Source organism: Oncorhynchus gorbuscha, linkage group LG16 (assembly GCF_021184085.1).
Source record: "Oncorhynchus gorbuscha isolate QuinsamMale2020 ecotype Even-year linkage group LG16, OgorEven_v1.0, whole genome shotgun sequence".
Lineage (NCBI taxonomy): Eukaryota > Metazoa > Chordata > Actinopteri > Salmoniformes > Salmonidae > Oncorhynchus > Oncorhynchus gorbuscha.
This window is the reverse complement of record NC_060188.1, coordinates 18,263,037-18,278,760: the sequence shown is the minus strand read 5'-3', so window position 1 is coordinate 18,278,760 and position 15,724 is coordinate 18,263,037. Positions and strand designations below refer to the sequence as shown.

The 15,724-nt window shown below is 42.2% G+C and overlaps 1 protein-coding gene across 1 annotated transcript; it reads right to left on the bottom strand.

Annotated features, from left to right (window-relative positions):
- Window positions 1-318: 318 nt before the first annotated feature.
- On the bottom strand, window positions 319-13,816 carry LOC124000759 (ral guanine nucleotide dissociation stimulator-like 1). The gene is made up of 17 exons (XM_046307350.1): window positions 13,494-13,816; window positions 10,561-10,850; window positions 9,797-9,841; window positions 9,541-9,710; window positions 9,276-9,433; window positions 8,931-9,167; window positions 8,666-8,769; window positions 8,202-8,286; window positions 7,248-7,319; window positions 6,141-6,227; window positions 5,957-5,989; window positions 5,485-5,606; window positions 4,990-5,079; window positions 4,640-4,766; window positions 3,913-4,173; window positions 3,392-3,506; window positions 319-3,148 (listed from the first exon to the last, which is right to left on the bottom strand). Exons 1-17 carry the CDS (start codon window positions 13,515-13,517, stop codon window positions 3,009-3,011), a joined length of 2,160 nt encoding a protein of 719 aa, XP_046163306.1. The 5' UTR covers window positions 13,518-13,816; the 3' UTR covers window positions 319-3,008.
- Between the last annotated feature and the right edge of the window lie 1,908 nt (window positions 13,817-15,724).

Sequence of the window (15,724 nt, the reverse complement as noted above, 5' to 3'; positions counted from 1 at the left end):
GGGAATACTTTAGAAACACATTTCCCAAATTAAAATCACCTGGACCTGATTTGCTGGTGTTTGTAGTACTTTATGTCCAACAACTAAAACAAATAAAAGTGAAATCTTTTTTTTGTTCAGAAAACTTGGGGGGCCAAATAAAATCACCCGTGGGACAAATTCATGGCACCAGTTGGGGAACACTGAATTACATCATGAATATAAGTGCCAGTCTTACAGAATGGCATATGTTAGCCTATATATTCAGAGATATGGAAACCAATAATCTTAGAATGATAAAGGGAAATACAGTATAGGAAATGTGGACAAACACAGAGAAGGTGTAGAGAAACGTTATTTGGAGCACAGAGACAATGAAACTGGGCAGCTCAGTAAAAGTGCAGGCATTTCTGAGATGTCCTTTTGCTTGAATCAATCATTTTTTTCATGTTTGCAGGATTTTCACATAGCATTGTACAAGTCATATATCTTTAACACAACGCTATTCATCTCAAAGAGACAACTAAGCAACCTTAGGGTTCAAATGACCCATTTGCAAGCGCTGGATGAAAGGGGTACGTCAATGATCTGGCAGATGAAAGCACCTCGAGTTATTTATAGCGCCTAAGTGTTTGAATTTCTTTTCACCTTTTTTCAGAATGTTGCATAACCAACTTGGTTCAATCATAGTGGAAAGCTTTAATATATCAAACACTTATTTGCATGATAGTCCTTCTAAACATCTAAATTGAGCTACTGTAGTGTCGTACACTGATATTTTTAAAAAACTATTTTGGAAATGCCTATCAATCGGTGATTCATCTGCAAGTTTTAAACAGTCAAGAAACCTGGCATGGTTTAGAATAAAAACTCAACAAAAATACAAATGCAACATGTAAAGTCTTGGTCCCATGATTTCATGAGCTAAAATAAAAGATCACAGAAATGTTTCTATATGCACAAAAAGCTTATTTCACTCAAATGTTGTGCACAAATTTGTTTACATCCCGGTTAGTGAGCATTTTTTCCTTTGCTAAGATAATCCATCCACCTGACAGGTGTGGCATATCAAGGAGCTGATTAAAACAGCTTGATCATTACACAGGTACAGCTTGTGCTGCTGACAATAAAAGGCCAGTCTAACATGTGCAGTTGTCACACAACACAATGCCACAGATGTTTTGAAGGAATGGGCAATTTGCATGCTGACTGCAGGAATGTCCACCAGAGCTGTTGCGCGAGAACTGCATGTTCATTTCTGTACCATAAGCCGTTGTTTTAGAGAATTTGACAGTACGGCCAACCGGCCTCAGAACCGCAGACCACGTGTAACTATGCCAGTCCAGGACCTACACATCCAGCTTCTTCATCTGTGGGATCGTCTGATACCAGCCACCCGGACAGCTGATGAAACTGAGGAGTATTTCGGTCTGTAATAAAAAAAACTTTTGTGGGAAAAAAATCATTCTGATTGGCTGGGCCTTGCTCCCCAGTGTGTGTGCCAGTCTCCCAAGTGGGTGGTCCTATGCCCTCCCAGGCCCACCGATGTCTGCGCCCCTGCCCAGTCATGTGAAATCCATAGATTAGGGCCTAATGATTTTATTTAATTTGACTGATTTCCTTACGTGAACTTTAACTCAGTAAAATTATTTGAAATTGTTGCGCTTATATTTTCGTTCAGTATACTTTACATTCAATTGACAAGTGCACACAGCCTTGCCTGATGACTCAAACTGAATTCTTCCTCTGTTCTATCGTTGGTAACAGACTTCAGTCTGAGAGTGCAATCATTGAAGTCGTTTGTGGCGACGTCATAATGAGGGGTGTTGTACAAAACAAGGCATCAGCAGTTGATCATATCTAACCCATCAGCATATCAAAGCCAATGACTCATTTTCAAAATGCCCATTTACCCACGTGTTCTGGCTCAACACATTGGTTTCTGGAACCAATCAGACGGTCTAGATTGGATTTTCATTCTAGAAATCATCAGGGAGGTAATCAGATCCAAACTCATTGCGGAGGAGAAATTAACGTCCGTTGGCGTGGCATTTGGCCGGAACAAGTAGTTTGGGTAGCTAGGCAACACAGCCATGGAGGCCCACCTAATCATCAAGAGCATTACAGGAGAAAAATAGAAAACAATGTAAAAAAAAAATAATCTAAGTATTAACACTGAAATGCAACACAGAACCATTTAACACACACATTATCACCATCATTAAAACTTTGACAGTCTGAGTCCATAAATGTTTGTCAGTGTCCCCTCTACAGCAGCTGACTGTAGCATATGTGGAATGCTATCCAGCCAGTCAGGGCAGTCCCACCTTTCACACGCACAGCCCCAATCAGTATCGCCATGAAGGCGGGCTGATACCCTGGGGAACATAGTGATCCGGGTGAGAACATTCCCATCCACTGCTCAGGTGGCAGGCCGTCTCCTGTGACCTCATTCCCTTTTAAGGCTCATAGGGTGTCTCTCCCTGTTGGGAAACGTCAGTCATGTCTCTCATTAAAACAAATAGGTGACTGGTTTTGCTCAGAGGAGAAGAGACAAGAGGAAACAACTATTACGTGTCTGTATATTGGTGTGTGACTGAGGGAGAGAGTCACTGCTGATGCTGTTCCAATGTGACTCCTTTCCACAAAGTAAAGCATCTCAGGGATGTCTAGTAGGAATGTTGAGTGTTGAATGGTGGAATTCATGTAGAGTTCGCTCCACCAATAAATAAAGGACATTCTGTTCAAAAATGAAGCCCCAAATCTGTTGTCTTCAGACGTATATACACACACAACACGTGTATTTTACATGACGTGCCATCATACTATCATCTTCCACCTGTTCCTCTCATGGCACCCACTTGACAACAAACCAAGCAGGGGTCTGTCCATCATGGAACATTTAAACATGATTTTCGTCATAAAATAAAGTTATTAAAAACAAAAACTACAACCAGGTAAATGTCCGTACAAAATCCTTTGAACTCAGTCCTAGTTTGCAGTTACTCATCATTGCCATAGAACGGTGTCTACTTTGAATAACGTCCAAGGCTGGAAGTAGCACACAGAGGTTTCTTTTGACCCAGTGGACACTGATGCAGAACAAAGTCAAAGTTCGCTGACGTGCACATGGCGTAGAAGACGTTAGCTTTGTCCGGAATGAGTAACTCTGAAAAACAGAAGATGATGGGGTTGGTATGAGAAAGGAGAATATTACATACAGTATGCATACACTATTAAAAAGTCAATCATTCCAGGACAACAATATCTTCAGTAATATTTCTACTATAGGTAGGTGTAGTTAATGCCAAACTATAACAACTCTTTGCTTGACCAATACTGATCTGCACAGTGATGTGGCATCTTTGAGTGGGCATTGTACTGTGTAAGAGCACTGATTGTTTTAGCTCACCTCTTTCCTGGGAGATCAACTGTGTGAGGGTGAAGTCTTGACAGGTCAGGTGCTCCAGGTTGTGTTTTTCCAGGGCCCTCTGGATCACCTGGGCAGTTTTGTCCTGACTAGTCAGCTGAGAAGGACAAGTCAAACAAGCAGTTAATATTCTGTAATGAGGTAGCGAAAGATTTGGCTGCAAAACCTCCCTTCAACCAACCAGAGTATCTTAAATAACACCCCCCCCCCACCCTCCACCCGACTTCGCTGATAACTCCTTTGAGGAAAAATGTACATACTACGACTGTGATATGTGGTTGTCTCACCTAGCTATCTTAAGCTGAACGCAATAACGAAGTCGCTCTGGATAAGAGCGTCTGCCAAATAACTAAAATGTCAATGTAACCAACACAGCAGTTCTTATCTTAGATGTCATCATAACCAAATGTACAGAGCTAGAGTACTACACACATGATCCCTTTTACATTTCCATAACAGGACCCCAAGATAATCCCTACCACCAGATCCCAACCCAAGCTCACCAGGATGCTCTTGTACATGTTTCCATTGCCAGCCTCCACACTGACCCTCACTATACAGGAGTCAGCCACCTGTCTGTTGTAGAGGGGGAGGGAGGTCATGGACACAGAGCGCTTGTGATGAGAGGCCAGCATGGGTTTAGGGTGGGCAGCCACTGGAGCAGAGAGGTCAGGCTGAGAACTGGAGGAACAACTGGAGGGAGTGGAGCCATCCAGGGAGGAGGGTAAGGCCTCCGCCACATTTTGAAAGGAGCTGGACAGAGACTGGGACAAGGTAGAGAGACCGTACATGCATGAGTGCCTATGGAAATAATGAATTAGTCTTTCAGTTTGTCTGTCTGAGACATTGACCTCAGCACATTTGTGGACAACTGAAGTATTGAGCCATGCTTCACCAGTGAGGCATGTGCTAAGCAAACACCACTCCTGCTTGGCTTCGAGGACCGGGTCAAAAGACATTCCAGTTCTCAAGGACATCAGTTTCGATGAGATGTCAATGGGGATCACTCTTATGAATGGGAGGTTATAGAAAAAGACACATAATGGCAATTACTTTTGAATTGCTTCATGGTGTAACTACTGGTATTAGTAAAGTGTAATTAGAGGATGTTTTGTAGTGCAGTGTGTTCTATTAAAACATTTGAAACAGCTTTAACCAGGGTGTGCAATGACTGACAGAAAGAGAGAGACAGTCAGAGGCATGTCTAAAGGGGATCGGCGAGAACTGTACCTGCAGTCGGAGTGTGGAGGGAGGGGTGGAGAGATCCTCCATCTCAGAGCCACTGGACCCTGAAGACGACACACTGATCTGGTCTGCATGGGTTTTCCTGCTGGATCCCTCACTCACTTTCAGGAGTCTGCAAATACACACAGTTAGAACTTTCCACTAAATTAACAAATGTGGTCAACGTACACTAGTAAAACCTTAAATACTGCATTTTGTCATTGTTCTTTTACAGTTCTTGTTTATTTGCAACAATGTTACAATAGTTGTATATGTTAGAGATGGGGTGAATACTACTGTCTTGAGTAGACTTAACAAGATGGCAACTGCTATTAAGAGAAGTGTTCAGTACTCACGAGGACAGTTTCTTGCTGAGCAAACGGTGGCTCCAGGCGCTTGGGGAGCAGAGGTCTATTGGAGGCTCCAGGTTTTTGGACAGTTCATAGCTGTGGCAGAACACAGAAAACACTTATGAGCCCCGAAGTCAGGGTGGACTTGTCTAAATGTATACAGCCTTTTGTTCCAGCCCTGCACTAACACATCTGATTCTAAAAGCCTGAACACACTGCAGCCCTGTGTCAACCCCAGCTCTAGATGGGTTTTCTATTCATTTTCCTTAACAGGCAAAACCAGGGTAGGGATTATGGGAATTGTGTTTTACATGTCATTTGAGTAGTACATTTGGGTATACAGTATATTAGAAATAGTCAATTCAGGTTGTATAAAGGGTTTATTGGCTATAAGGGGCATAAATTTAAGACATTATTAGGCCTCATCAATCCTACAAAGCTCACCAGCTCTTTATCTCCTCACTGATCTACAATAAAAGCAGTGGGGGGACAGATTCTCACCTCTCCTGGTCAGTGAGCAGCTTCTGGCCCTGCAACCAGGCAGTGATCCTGGTGTGATGGGGCAGGTTGTACTGAGAGCAGGAGGCTTGGAGCTGCCGGATCTGAGAGAGAATCTCAAACTCCTGCAGAGAGAGGGAGATCATGAGCCCATGTCAGCTATGTGGTTGTTATGTAACGTGTCCTGAACTAGTAACACCTGACAACAATTTTAACAGTCATGGGGCTCCAGTAAAGGCTAGGAGATAGTCATTTAGAGCAGTAAGCAAACATCCTTAAGCATAAAGGTGTGCACTTTTCCCTTCGGCATGTGAAAGTACCACTAAAATGTGGTGGTGAGTGTACAACCAATTCAATGCATGTCATATAACAAGGGTCAAATATTTATTGGACATGTTCGTACTGCATCTTTTGTTTTCTTTACATAGAATCCTATTCTCAACAGGTTTAGAGATCGAAGACAAAAACAACTTACCCTCCTCCTCTTTTCAAAGTTTATGAGGTCCCCCTGTCAAAAATAGCACAACATGCTACCTGACAATATGGAATATTTATTATCAATATTAAACATTAAGATAGCAATCCGCTAAAGTAAATATAGAGTTAACTTAAAGTAGCTGCCATAACTGAGACGTCTGTTTCAATGGCTGTTTGCTTACCTCCACAGTATCTGGTAGAGCAGTGTCCAGCATTGTGAGGATAGTCAGGTATGTGCCCAGGTAAGGAACAACCCCATTGGAGGTGCTCTGAGGAGACAACAGTACCAGAGACAGCATGTCAGCAGAGGATTCTAGTAACACAGTTTTAGAGAATGTGCATATGATGCTAGAAAAGGTATTGGTCTATGATTACTGTCCATTCATAGCCTAGTAATCTGTGGCCATTTGAAACATCAGTGGCTAAGGATAGGATGGCTTCCTCTTGCCACACATGACACTCTCGGTCTTTGAATAGATTTCTCCTAGATTTTTCCTCGTGGGTTAAAAGCTGATGGGGATAGGGGGCTACATGTGACTTCAAGAAGCAGAAACTGCCACCGCAAAATACTGAGTAGACAGTACTAGGATGCTACCTCCCCTTTCCACCCCCCGTAATAGCTTATAATAAATCTATATGTATTTTTTTTAACTTTCAGATACACAGAATTCTGCTATCATTTCTATTTTATACCCCCCTTTTTCGTGATATCCAATTGCGATCTTGTCTCATCGCTGCAACTCCCCAATGGGCTTGGGAGAGGCGAAGCTCGACTCACGCGTCCTCCAAAACATGAGCCCCCCCCCCCCCACCCCAAGCCGCGCTTCTTAACGCCTGCTCAACCCGGAAGCCAGCTGTTCCAATGTGTCGGAGGAAACAACGTTCAACTGACGACCAGAGTCCGCTTGCAGTTGCCCGGCCCGCCACAAGGAGTCACTAGAGTGCGATGAGCCAAGTAAAGCCCCCCACAGCCAAACCCTCCCCTAACCCGGACAATGCTGGGCCAATTGTGCACCGCCTTATGGGACTCCCGGTCAAGGCCGGGTGTGACACAGCCTGGGATCAAACCGCATGCTGTAGTGAAGCTGCAACACTGCGATGCAGTGCCTTAGACCACGTCGCCACTTGGGAGGCCTCTGCTATCATTTCTGTCCATTTAATGTTGCATGGAAAGAAGTGAAAGCTAAACTCAAACTTATTGACCCCCACTATATATAGATAGATATATATCTCATGTCTACATATCATGTCTGCAATGTCTCTTAATCGCTCTCTGAAGCATTGCTTACCATCTGTCTGGCAATAGGACATCGCTTGGATATCTTGGGAGAAATGTTATCCATGGCTGTTTGGCTTCCATCCTGAAACGGGGTCAGATAGAAGCTAAATTCAGTCTGCATTTATGGCCTTCCATTGTCAACCTGTCCACTCATCTGCAATGACCTACAGCATATGCAAAGAGTCAGTCAAATATGTTCTAGGTCAGAAATTACTTTACCAGCTTATAGGGTCAACACCACATTGGTTGTTCTTAGAATAGACACACATTATGTGTCATTATGTAAACAATATATTGAGCTTTTAAAATCCATGCAAACACGTGAACAAAAGCAGTTTTGTGCTAAGGAGCATTTTGATAAGAACATGTGTCAAAAGCACAAATCCTGTGAGGCTGTTAAATGCAGACACAGGGAGCATCAAACTATTTTTCTGGAACAGTTCAATTGAACAAGGGGTGGACCAATACAGTAAAATTAAATAAAGACGTGAGGCAAATGAAGGTGTTTCTCAAGGAACTGCTGGGGAAATTGTCATTAGTGTAGTGCTTGTTGACAATGATGCTAATATTAGCATGTTATTTGGAAATTCTGGACAATATGTAGAATTTTACTTTAGAGCCCGCTCACTGTAACCAGACCTAGTGAAGATTTGACGCAAACACCCAGAGCCGACAGAAAAATAGAACACCCTCTCTTTTGCTTTGGGACAATGGCTTACTATTAACACATTGTAAGGCAATTTCACTAAGCATTAACTTGACAGAAAGATGGGTTTTAATAAGTCGTAAAAGTAGAATATCAACGTCCCTTAAGATGTAAGTAAAGGTCAACTGCTCTCAAAACAATAAAACACTCCATATTGTGTATTTCAACAGTGTCATATCGTCTGCATTACATTTGTGCAGAGACTCAAGTAAAGAAAAATGAAGTCAAATAAATTTCCTTAAGGTACTTGATTCTTACCCCCACAATGATCTCTCTGTTGCTCAACACACAGTTCTCATCAGGGAAGGTTTCACAGAGGTTATCAAAGATGGCCACGCTGTCCCTGAAGAAAAACAAACCAATGAAATCAATCCAAAAATAACACTCAGACACCACTAGCAACTTCATTACAAAAGATATCCTTGAAGCTTCAAAAGGATTTAGAGTTGGTAAGGCATGGCATGTTGACCTAAAATTATTGTTCAACTATTCTTGACTGACTCAATAAAAATTGCTTATTGCATAGTTATGGCATGAAGTACAAACTAAGGTTAGTTGAATAATGTAGGTCAATTACTAGTAAATCATTTCCTTACTAAGCCTTACATTCTCAGAGGATAAGGACACCCTTGTTATTTTCTTTTGCCATATTCAGTCAATGTTATTGGCCCTCTAGCTTCATGACTCAACTAACCCTTCCAGTATGATCCGACAGTCCGTACCTACACACAGCAGCCCACGTCTTCCTCAGCCTGTAGACAGCATTGGACTGAAGGGCAGATAGGATGGCCCTCAAAGAGGAGAAATTCTTCAGCTGCCGACACTCCTTTTTCAGAAAACAGTCACAAGTTAGAGTCTGACTTAGAACTTACTACTTACAACTAAACGCACTGAGAACCAGGATGCAGGTTAACGTTGTGTAAGAAGGATGCACTTGGATTTGAAATTGTATCCCTCAAATGGTCCAAGTCCCTAGATGTGTCTGACCTGTCCTACTCTGATCCACTTCTCAATGACGCAGGCCCTCTGAGCTGGACTGGAGGCCCTGAGGACAGAAGAGGGGCTGGAGGTGGGCCGGCAGAGCAGGGAGGTGATGACTCGGTTGGTGACTGCATTAAACTGGGCAATGGTGGCGCTAACGGTAGCAGACAGGTTCTCCTTCTTGTCTCTCTGGGACCACACACAGCCTAGACACTGGTAGGGAACCACCTTCCTAAACAGCCCCTGAGAGATGCACAGATAAGGAAGGTCAAATGGAAAAAGAGTGTTAGTGATCCCCTCCTGAGGACGCATATTAAGAGTCAGAAATTATCTGCCATGATTGACACTTACAGCGTCCAGTCGGGTGAGCTGTTCTGCGATGCCTGTGACTGAGAAGTCCATGATGTCACCCTGATCCAGTGGGCTGTCCCATTCTAGGCCTTCCTCCCCTGAGCTCTCGCCTTCCTGATTAACCTCAGCCTGGGCAGAATGGGCACCAGTATCCATTTCTATTAAAGGAGAGAGGAATGACAGAAGGGGTTCAACAATGGTATAAAAAATCAAAGGCAATTCACAGAAACGGTTAGGAAAAACAAGTAAATTGAGAATCCTGTACCTTCTCCCTGGAACTTATTAAGCAGAGTTTCAGAGCGCTGGGCCAGTGAACAGAAGGAGGACAGGCAGTGCAGGTGGTCCAACAGCAGCCTTAGGGAGGGGTGCTGAGGAGGATCCCGGAAGTCCTCACTGTACTCCTCCAACCAAGTCTGGATCAGGGGCAACAGACGCCTGAGGAGACAACGTGATGAAACAATGTCTTCCCTGTTTCAGAGTCAAGGAAATAAATGTGATCAAGGGAAAAGCAGCCAGCTCACCTCCTGTGACATTCACTGTTGTACACATCTGAAGCCCCATTGTCCCTGTGAGAACAATTAGGAAGAGTGTCAGACTCATCAACCTCAACCGTGACTGGACCACTGTCCTGTTGGCCATATTCTTCTTCAGACTGTTTTTCTTTGGTCTGTCTCTATGCTCTGTTGTTATCCTGACACTGACCTCACTCCAAACTCAGTGAATAAATGTTGTTGTTGTAAAACCTGTAATGGCTAACTACCTGCTGGGTGCTTATTATCATTACATCAAAGATGCTGAGATAGTTTTTTCTTTCTTGCTTCCCTCACAAAATGACTATCTGACGAAACAAAGTGACCATACACAGCGAGAGGTGTTGTTCAAAAACAGCCACTCTCGACATAGCCTCTCATCTGTGTCCAACATAACATTCTGAATCCAATTTGGCTAATCTTATTTGTTACTGTGGTCACTCGGAATGTGTAAAAAAGAGAGAAGAGAGAGGGAGAGACATCTTTAGGTAATTTCACCAAACATTCATTTTATAGAAGATGGTAAAACTACACCGCCAAGGTGTTTTCAAACTACAGAGATCAAACAACTTGCTCACATACATTTTATACCCAATTTGTAAGTCGCTCTGGATAAGAGCATCTGCTAAATGACTTAAATGTAAATGTACTGTCTAATTTTAACAGTGAAACAGCTTCTGCATTATGCTCTGAGACAATGGTCAGGTGAAACATGATAGTAGTTATGAGTGCTGTAACTTAATGACATGGCCCACCTCTGGAAGAGCAGCTCAATGAGTGCCCTGGTAGTGGTGAAGGTCTGGTAGGTGGACAGAAAGATCCGTCTGTAGTCGGGCTCCTGGCAGCAGGGGTCCAGGAGGTGGCTCACCAGCCGGTTCAGGGTGGCTGCCTTCAGCCTGCGCACCTTGCAGGTCCGGTACTGGACGAAGGCAACGCATGGCCAGGCCTCGGTGGGGCTGGCTGGTATCTGGACGGGCTCCCGACGCAGGGTGATTCCATACAACGCCCCCTCCTCAAACTCCTCACCCCACTCCTGCACTGGGTTCTGGGTGGGAAGGAGGAACTCACACAATGAGATGGGGAGACATATAGACCACTGACAGGACAGATCCTAAAAACCATAATGACCAACTGTGAGACCAGATTGATGTTTATAGTCCATCACAGTAAGTCTATTCAGAGGCATGCCCGCCTTGTGAGAAAAATGTAGACACTTCACCTGGGAGGTCTCTGATACAGGGAGCGCTTTGGGTTTATCAGTTATTCAGCTGGGAGGTCTGTGATACAGGGAGCGCTTTGGGTTTATCAGTTACTCAGCTGGGAGGTCTGTGATACAGGGAGCGCTTTGGGTTTATCAGTTATTCAGCTGGGAGGTCTGTGATACAGGGAGCGCTTTGGGTTTATCAGTTATTCACCTGGGAGGTCTGTGATACAGGGAGCGCTTTGGGTTTATCAGTTATTCAGCTGGGAGGTCTGTGATACAGGGAGCGCTTTGGGTTTATCAGTTATTCAGCTGGGAGGTCTGTGATACAGGGAGCGCTTTGGGTTTATCAGTTATTCAGCAGACAGGTGAAAAGACAAACTCATGTTTACATCTGTACACACACTATCACAGGTTCTATTAAATCTACAGTGGCAAGAAAAAGTAAATAAACCCTTTGGAATTACCTGGCTTACCCAAATTGGTTAACCATACTGTTTATCTATTGTTGTGACCTGGATGAAGATCAGATCAAATGTTATGACCAATTTATGCAGAAATCCAGGTATTTCACAAATAGTTCACATACTTTGTCTTGCCACTGTATCCCTCCACCCACTCCCCCAACTCCGTCCACCATACAAGTCTATCGCTAGCCCCCAATCAACCTCTCTGTTCTAATACACGCCCCCCATATCTGTCCACCGCTTTCTGATATAATTTAGGCTTTCCCCCCTATGTCCCTGTCAAAACTAAACAGTCTGGTTTTAACACTGGCACTTATATTATCCATGTATGAGCAGAGCACATCAGAGCATTTTAAGTCATATGCCATTGACAGACATGCAGATGCGTAGAGTGGGCAGAGAACTCAAGGCACGTTATAATCATTACCCAGCTCCTAAATTACAGAGGGTTACTGAGGTTCAAGGCAGGCAGACGTGTGTCACAATCTAATTATACACACTTGACCAGGCCAAGAAAAGAGAGACACTATTTATCAGTGTCGTGAGGGAACCAATATCACACCATTGTCCTTTATGGAATACTGTATTACATTATCTGTAGGCCTACATGAGGCCAAGGCACAGAGATCCTAATTCTATGGGCAAGGATACAATACAGTAACATCTTTATGTTAGTCTTAGGTGCACCAAACTAAATTCAAAACAGACAATAATTGTCCAATATTGAGATTAAACAGAATGATACAAATGATATCAGGATAGCTCTCGAAAACACTTCTTCCCCGTATGTGAACTACAATTTCGATGCTTTTTAAAAATGTTTATAAACATAAATCAAAGCTTTCAAACCGGTTTTCGAAAGACATTCCGATATGCACCTTATCTTTCATATCAGCTAGAAAATTTCTCAAATAAGATAACTTACTGTAGTAGCTCTGCACAAACTGTGTGCCCCCAGTGACGAACTACACTTCCTCCCCAGTTTGTCTTTTTTGAGAGAGAGATCAAATCTTTTTACATTTTTATTAACAAATCAATACAGGAAATACATGTGGGAACACAAGTGTATGTGTCTCACTGACAGATATTCATACACTAAATACAAGGATATACTGGACATCCATGCAAGATGCATGCATTGGCAATATGTTGCAGTCTTATTCATTAGCTGCACATTAGCTTATTCATAGACGCCTTCTGGCCAGGGAAGTTTTAAGAACCCAGACATTCGCTCTAAATGTTAACACGAAGGAAACGTACGGACAAGTGGAGGCTGGTGGGAAGAGCTATAGGAGGACAGGCTCATTGTAATGGCTGAAATGGGACAGATTCAATCGTGTGGTTTCCATGTTTGATCCAATTCAATGAATTCCATTCCAGCCTTTACAATGAGCCAGTCCTCTTATTGCTGCTCCGATAAGGACCGTTGTCTTCTCAGGTATATATTTCATATCAGCAAGAAATACCTATGCTAATTAACTGCTTCTCCAAACACCTGTGTGTAACCCGAAGACCTGATGCCACAAAGTGCCGTCACTGAAAAATACTGTCTGCTGCAACGGTGTTAAAACTGTGTAGTGAGTGTAGCCAATATTTTGCACTTGTAGAATGATTTGGATGTGAAATGAAAGAGGGTTTTATGTTCCTAAAAAGATTACCGCAATTGTGAATCGATTCACGTTTAGATGGAATATTTGGCTGCCATAACCAATTCACCTCGAAATAGAACAGCCAAGGTCCTTAGATTATACGGAGTAACGTTAGGCTCATTTATAGCTACACATGACTATAACCCTCTGACAAGACAGCACTGTCTGATTTATGACCAACAGGTGTAAGAAGATATTAGGCTATTAACCGCATTTGACTCCGTTCAAAACAGTGCATAACCTATAATTCAAAAATCCTACATTACATTATAGTTCTGAAAATACAGTAAAACTAATAAGATAGTTATCATTTCTAAATGAAACGCATGTCGTACAACTACAAAATTCTTATGCATATCATTGGGAATTACCATTGATATCTCCCATTTTCCCATCTCGTCAGTCACCGAAGAACGTTTATGGTGTGATAACTTCCATCTTGTTCAAACTAAGTGTTGAAGCTGAAAATACACATCCACTTCGAAGGAGTTGAAGTTTACGGCTGCATGGTGATATTAATAAATATTTTACGAAACTTATTTCTTTAAACTACATATTTAAAAATATATATATATCTTGTATTTATTTTTTTATCTGCGTACTATTCGTCACATTTTGCGGCCGCATACAAGTAACACGCTATCACTTGTCAAGCGCTTCCCATAGCTACCTAATGCCTCTATCGCTAAATTCTTCAAATCGAAGTTTGGCGTTCTTGCTTGAATCTCCCAGCTTTTATGCAGTGGGTGGCGGCTATGGGAAGAACAGGCTTTTCATTTGAGGGCGGTCTTGATGAAAGGGGTGTGCTCTCTGGTCTACTCTTCTGTAAGTATTTGCATATTTCCTACAAAAACTACATAGGGGATAATCATCTGATCGAAACTCGAGCTCATTGCTTCTGCAAGTTCATCTTCTGGTGAGTTTTTTGTGATGATAAAGAAAAAACCTGGATGCTGAAAGTAAAATCTGTTGTACGCTGTTGGCAGCTCCACAACCTATGTATTCTATGGTAAACAAGGGTGGCATAATGAGCACAATGATAATTAGGGGTGAGTGGGGTAAGTTGAGCCTCTCTTGTTTATAGGAACCATAGACAAAATTGATAATTTGACCAAATATTTAGGAAGAGGTCATTTCATGGAGTCTGTGAAGAAAGAATCCACATGGGAAAATGGTAAGCAAGTTAGGTCCAAAAGATTTTCAGCAAGTCAAATGCATTTGTGTTAGAGGTTTCATAATGCTGGTATCATAACCAAAGTAGATCATTTTAAGAGAGTTCTGTACATCAGTTGGGGTCTCTATAAGCTTCAATATGAGGCCCTAAACCTAGCATGAAAGTGCATCGTTGTAGCTGTGTGGGCTAATATAGTTCAAATGCTTGCCTTGGGGTAAATTGAGCCAGTGGTCATGGTGTAAGTTGAGCCAATGACAAGATGAGCAAATTTAAGTGGTTGCTTCCCATGTGTTATGCAAGGTATTATTGTTGGGATATGAGGTAAGAACAGGGCCTGGCCTACGATAAAGTACAACGTCTTTGTTAGATGTTAAGCCTATGTTAAAGGATGCTTAAAATTATTATAATACAAAAGGGATTGTGTTGAATTGTGTTTGGGAAATAGATGGACATGGTTTTAAAAAGGTCGTGTATTTCATTCAGTACATACATTTGTAGGTGGCTTAACTCACCCATTCCTGGGGTAAGTTGTGCCAAGAGATACATTTGTTTTGGACAAGCTGTGTTTTCAAAGCTAATGTTTACATGAATTCTGATTTTTTTCCAGAGATACACATCATCCTGAAATATATGTAGATATAATTATTAGAAAGAATACTAATTTGGCTAAACTTAACCCACTATCCCCTATTGCAAATAAGGACAGCACACAAAAATGTTTTATTTTTCTCCCTGAACACACCCACACAGGCCCAGAGTCTGCTTCCTCCATTGGCTAGTGCCCCTTTTTCATTCTTCACAGTGAGTTAACAGTCTGGAAGACAGATGGACAGACAGAGAGCATTGATTTGGTTGATTTGATAAAGCATGTGTTGGAAACAAATCCTGATTTCAAATTTCTTAAAAGAAAGGTCTATTTTTTTTGTAAATCTCAAATTAGTTAATTCAACTATCTATTCTGCATCTTCTAAAACTCGTTTAAGATTTATACTGAACAAAAATGTAAACGCAACGTAAACACAATGTAAAGTCTTGATCCCATGTTTCATGAGCTGAACTAAAAGATCCTTAACATTTTCCAAACAGAGTCTATTTCTCTCAAAATTTGTGCACAAATTTGTTTACATCCCTGTTAGTGAGCATTTATCTTTTGCCAAGATAATCCATTCACCTGACAGGTGTGGCATATCAAGAAGTTGATTTAACAGAATGATCCTTACACAGGTGAACCTTGTGCTGGGGACAATAAAAGGCCACTCTAAAATGTGCCGTTTTGTTACACAACATAATGCCACAGATGTCTCAAGTTTTGAGGGAGGGTGCAATTGGCATGCTGACTACAGGAATGTCCACCAGAGCTGTTGCCAGAGAATTTATTCATTTCTCTACCATAAGCCTCCAGAACCGCAGACCACATGTATGGCGTTG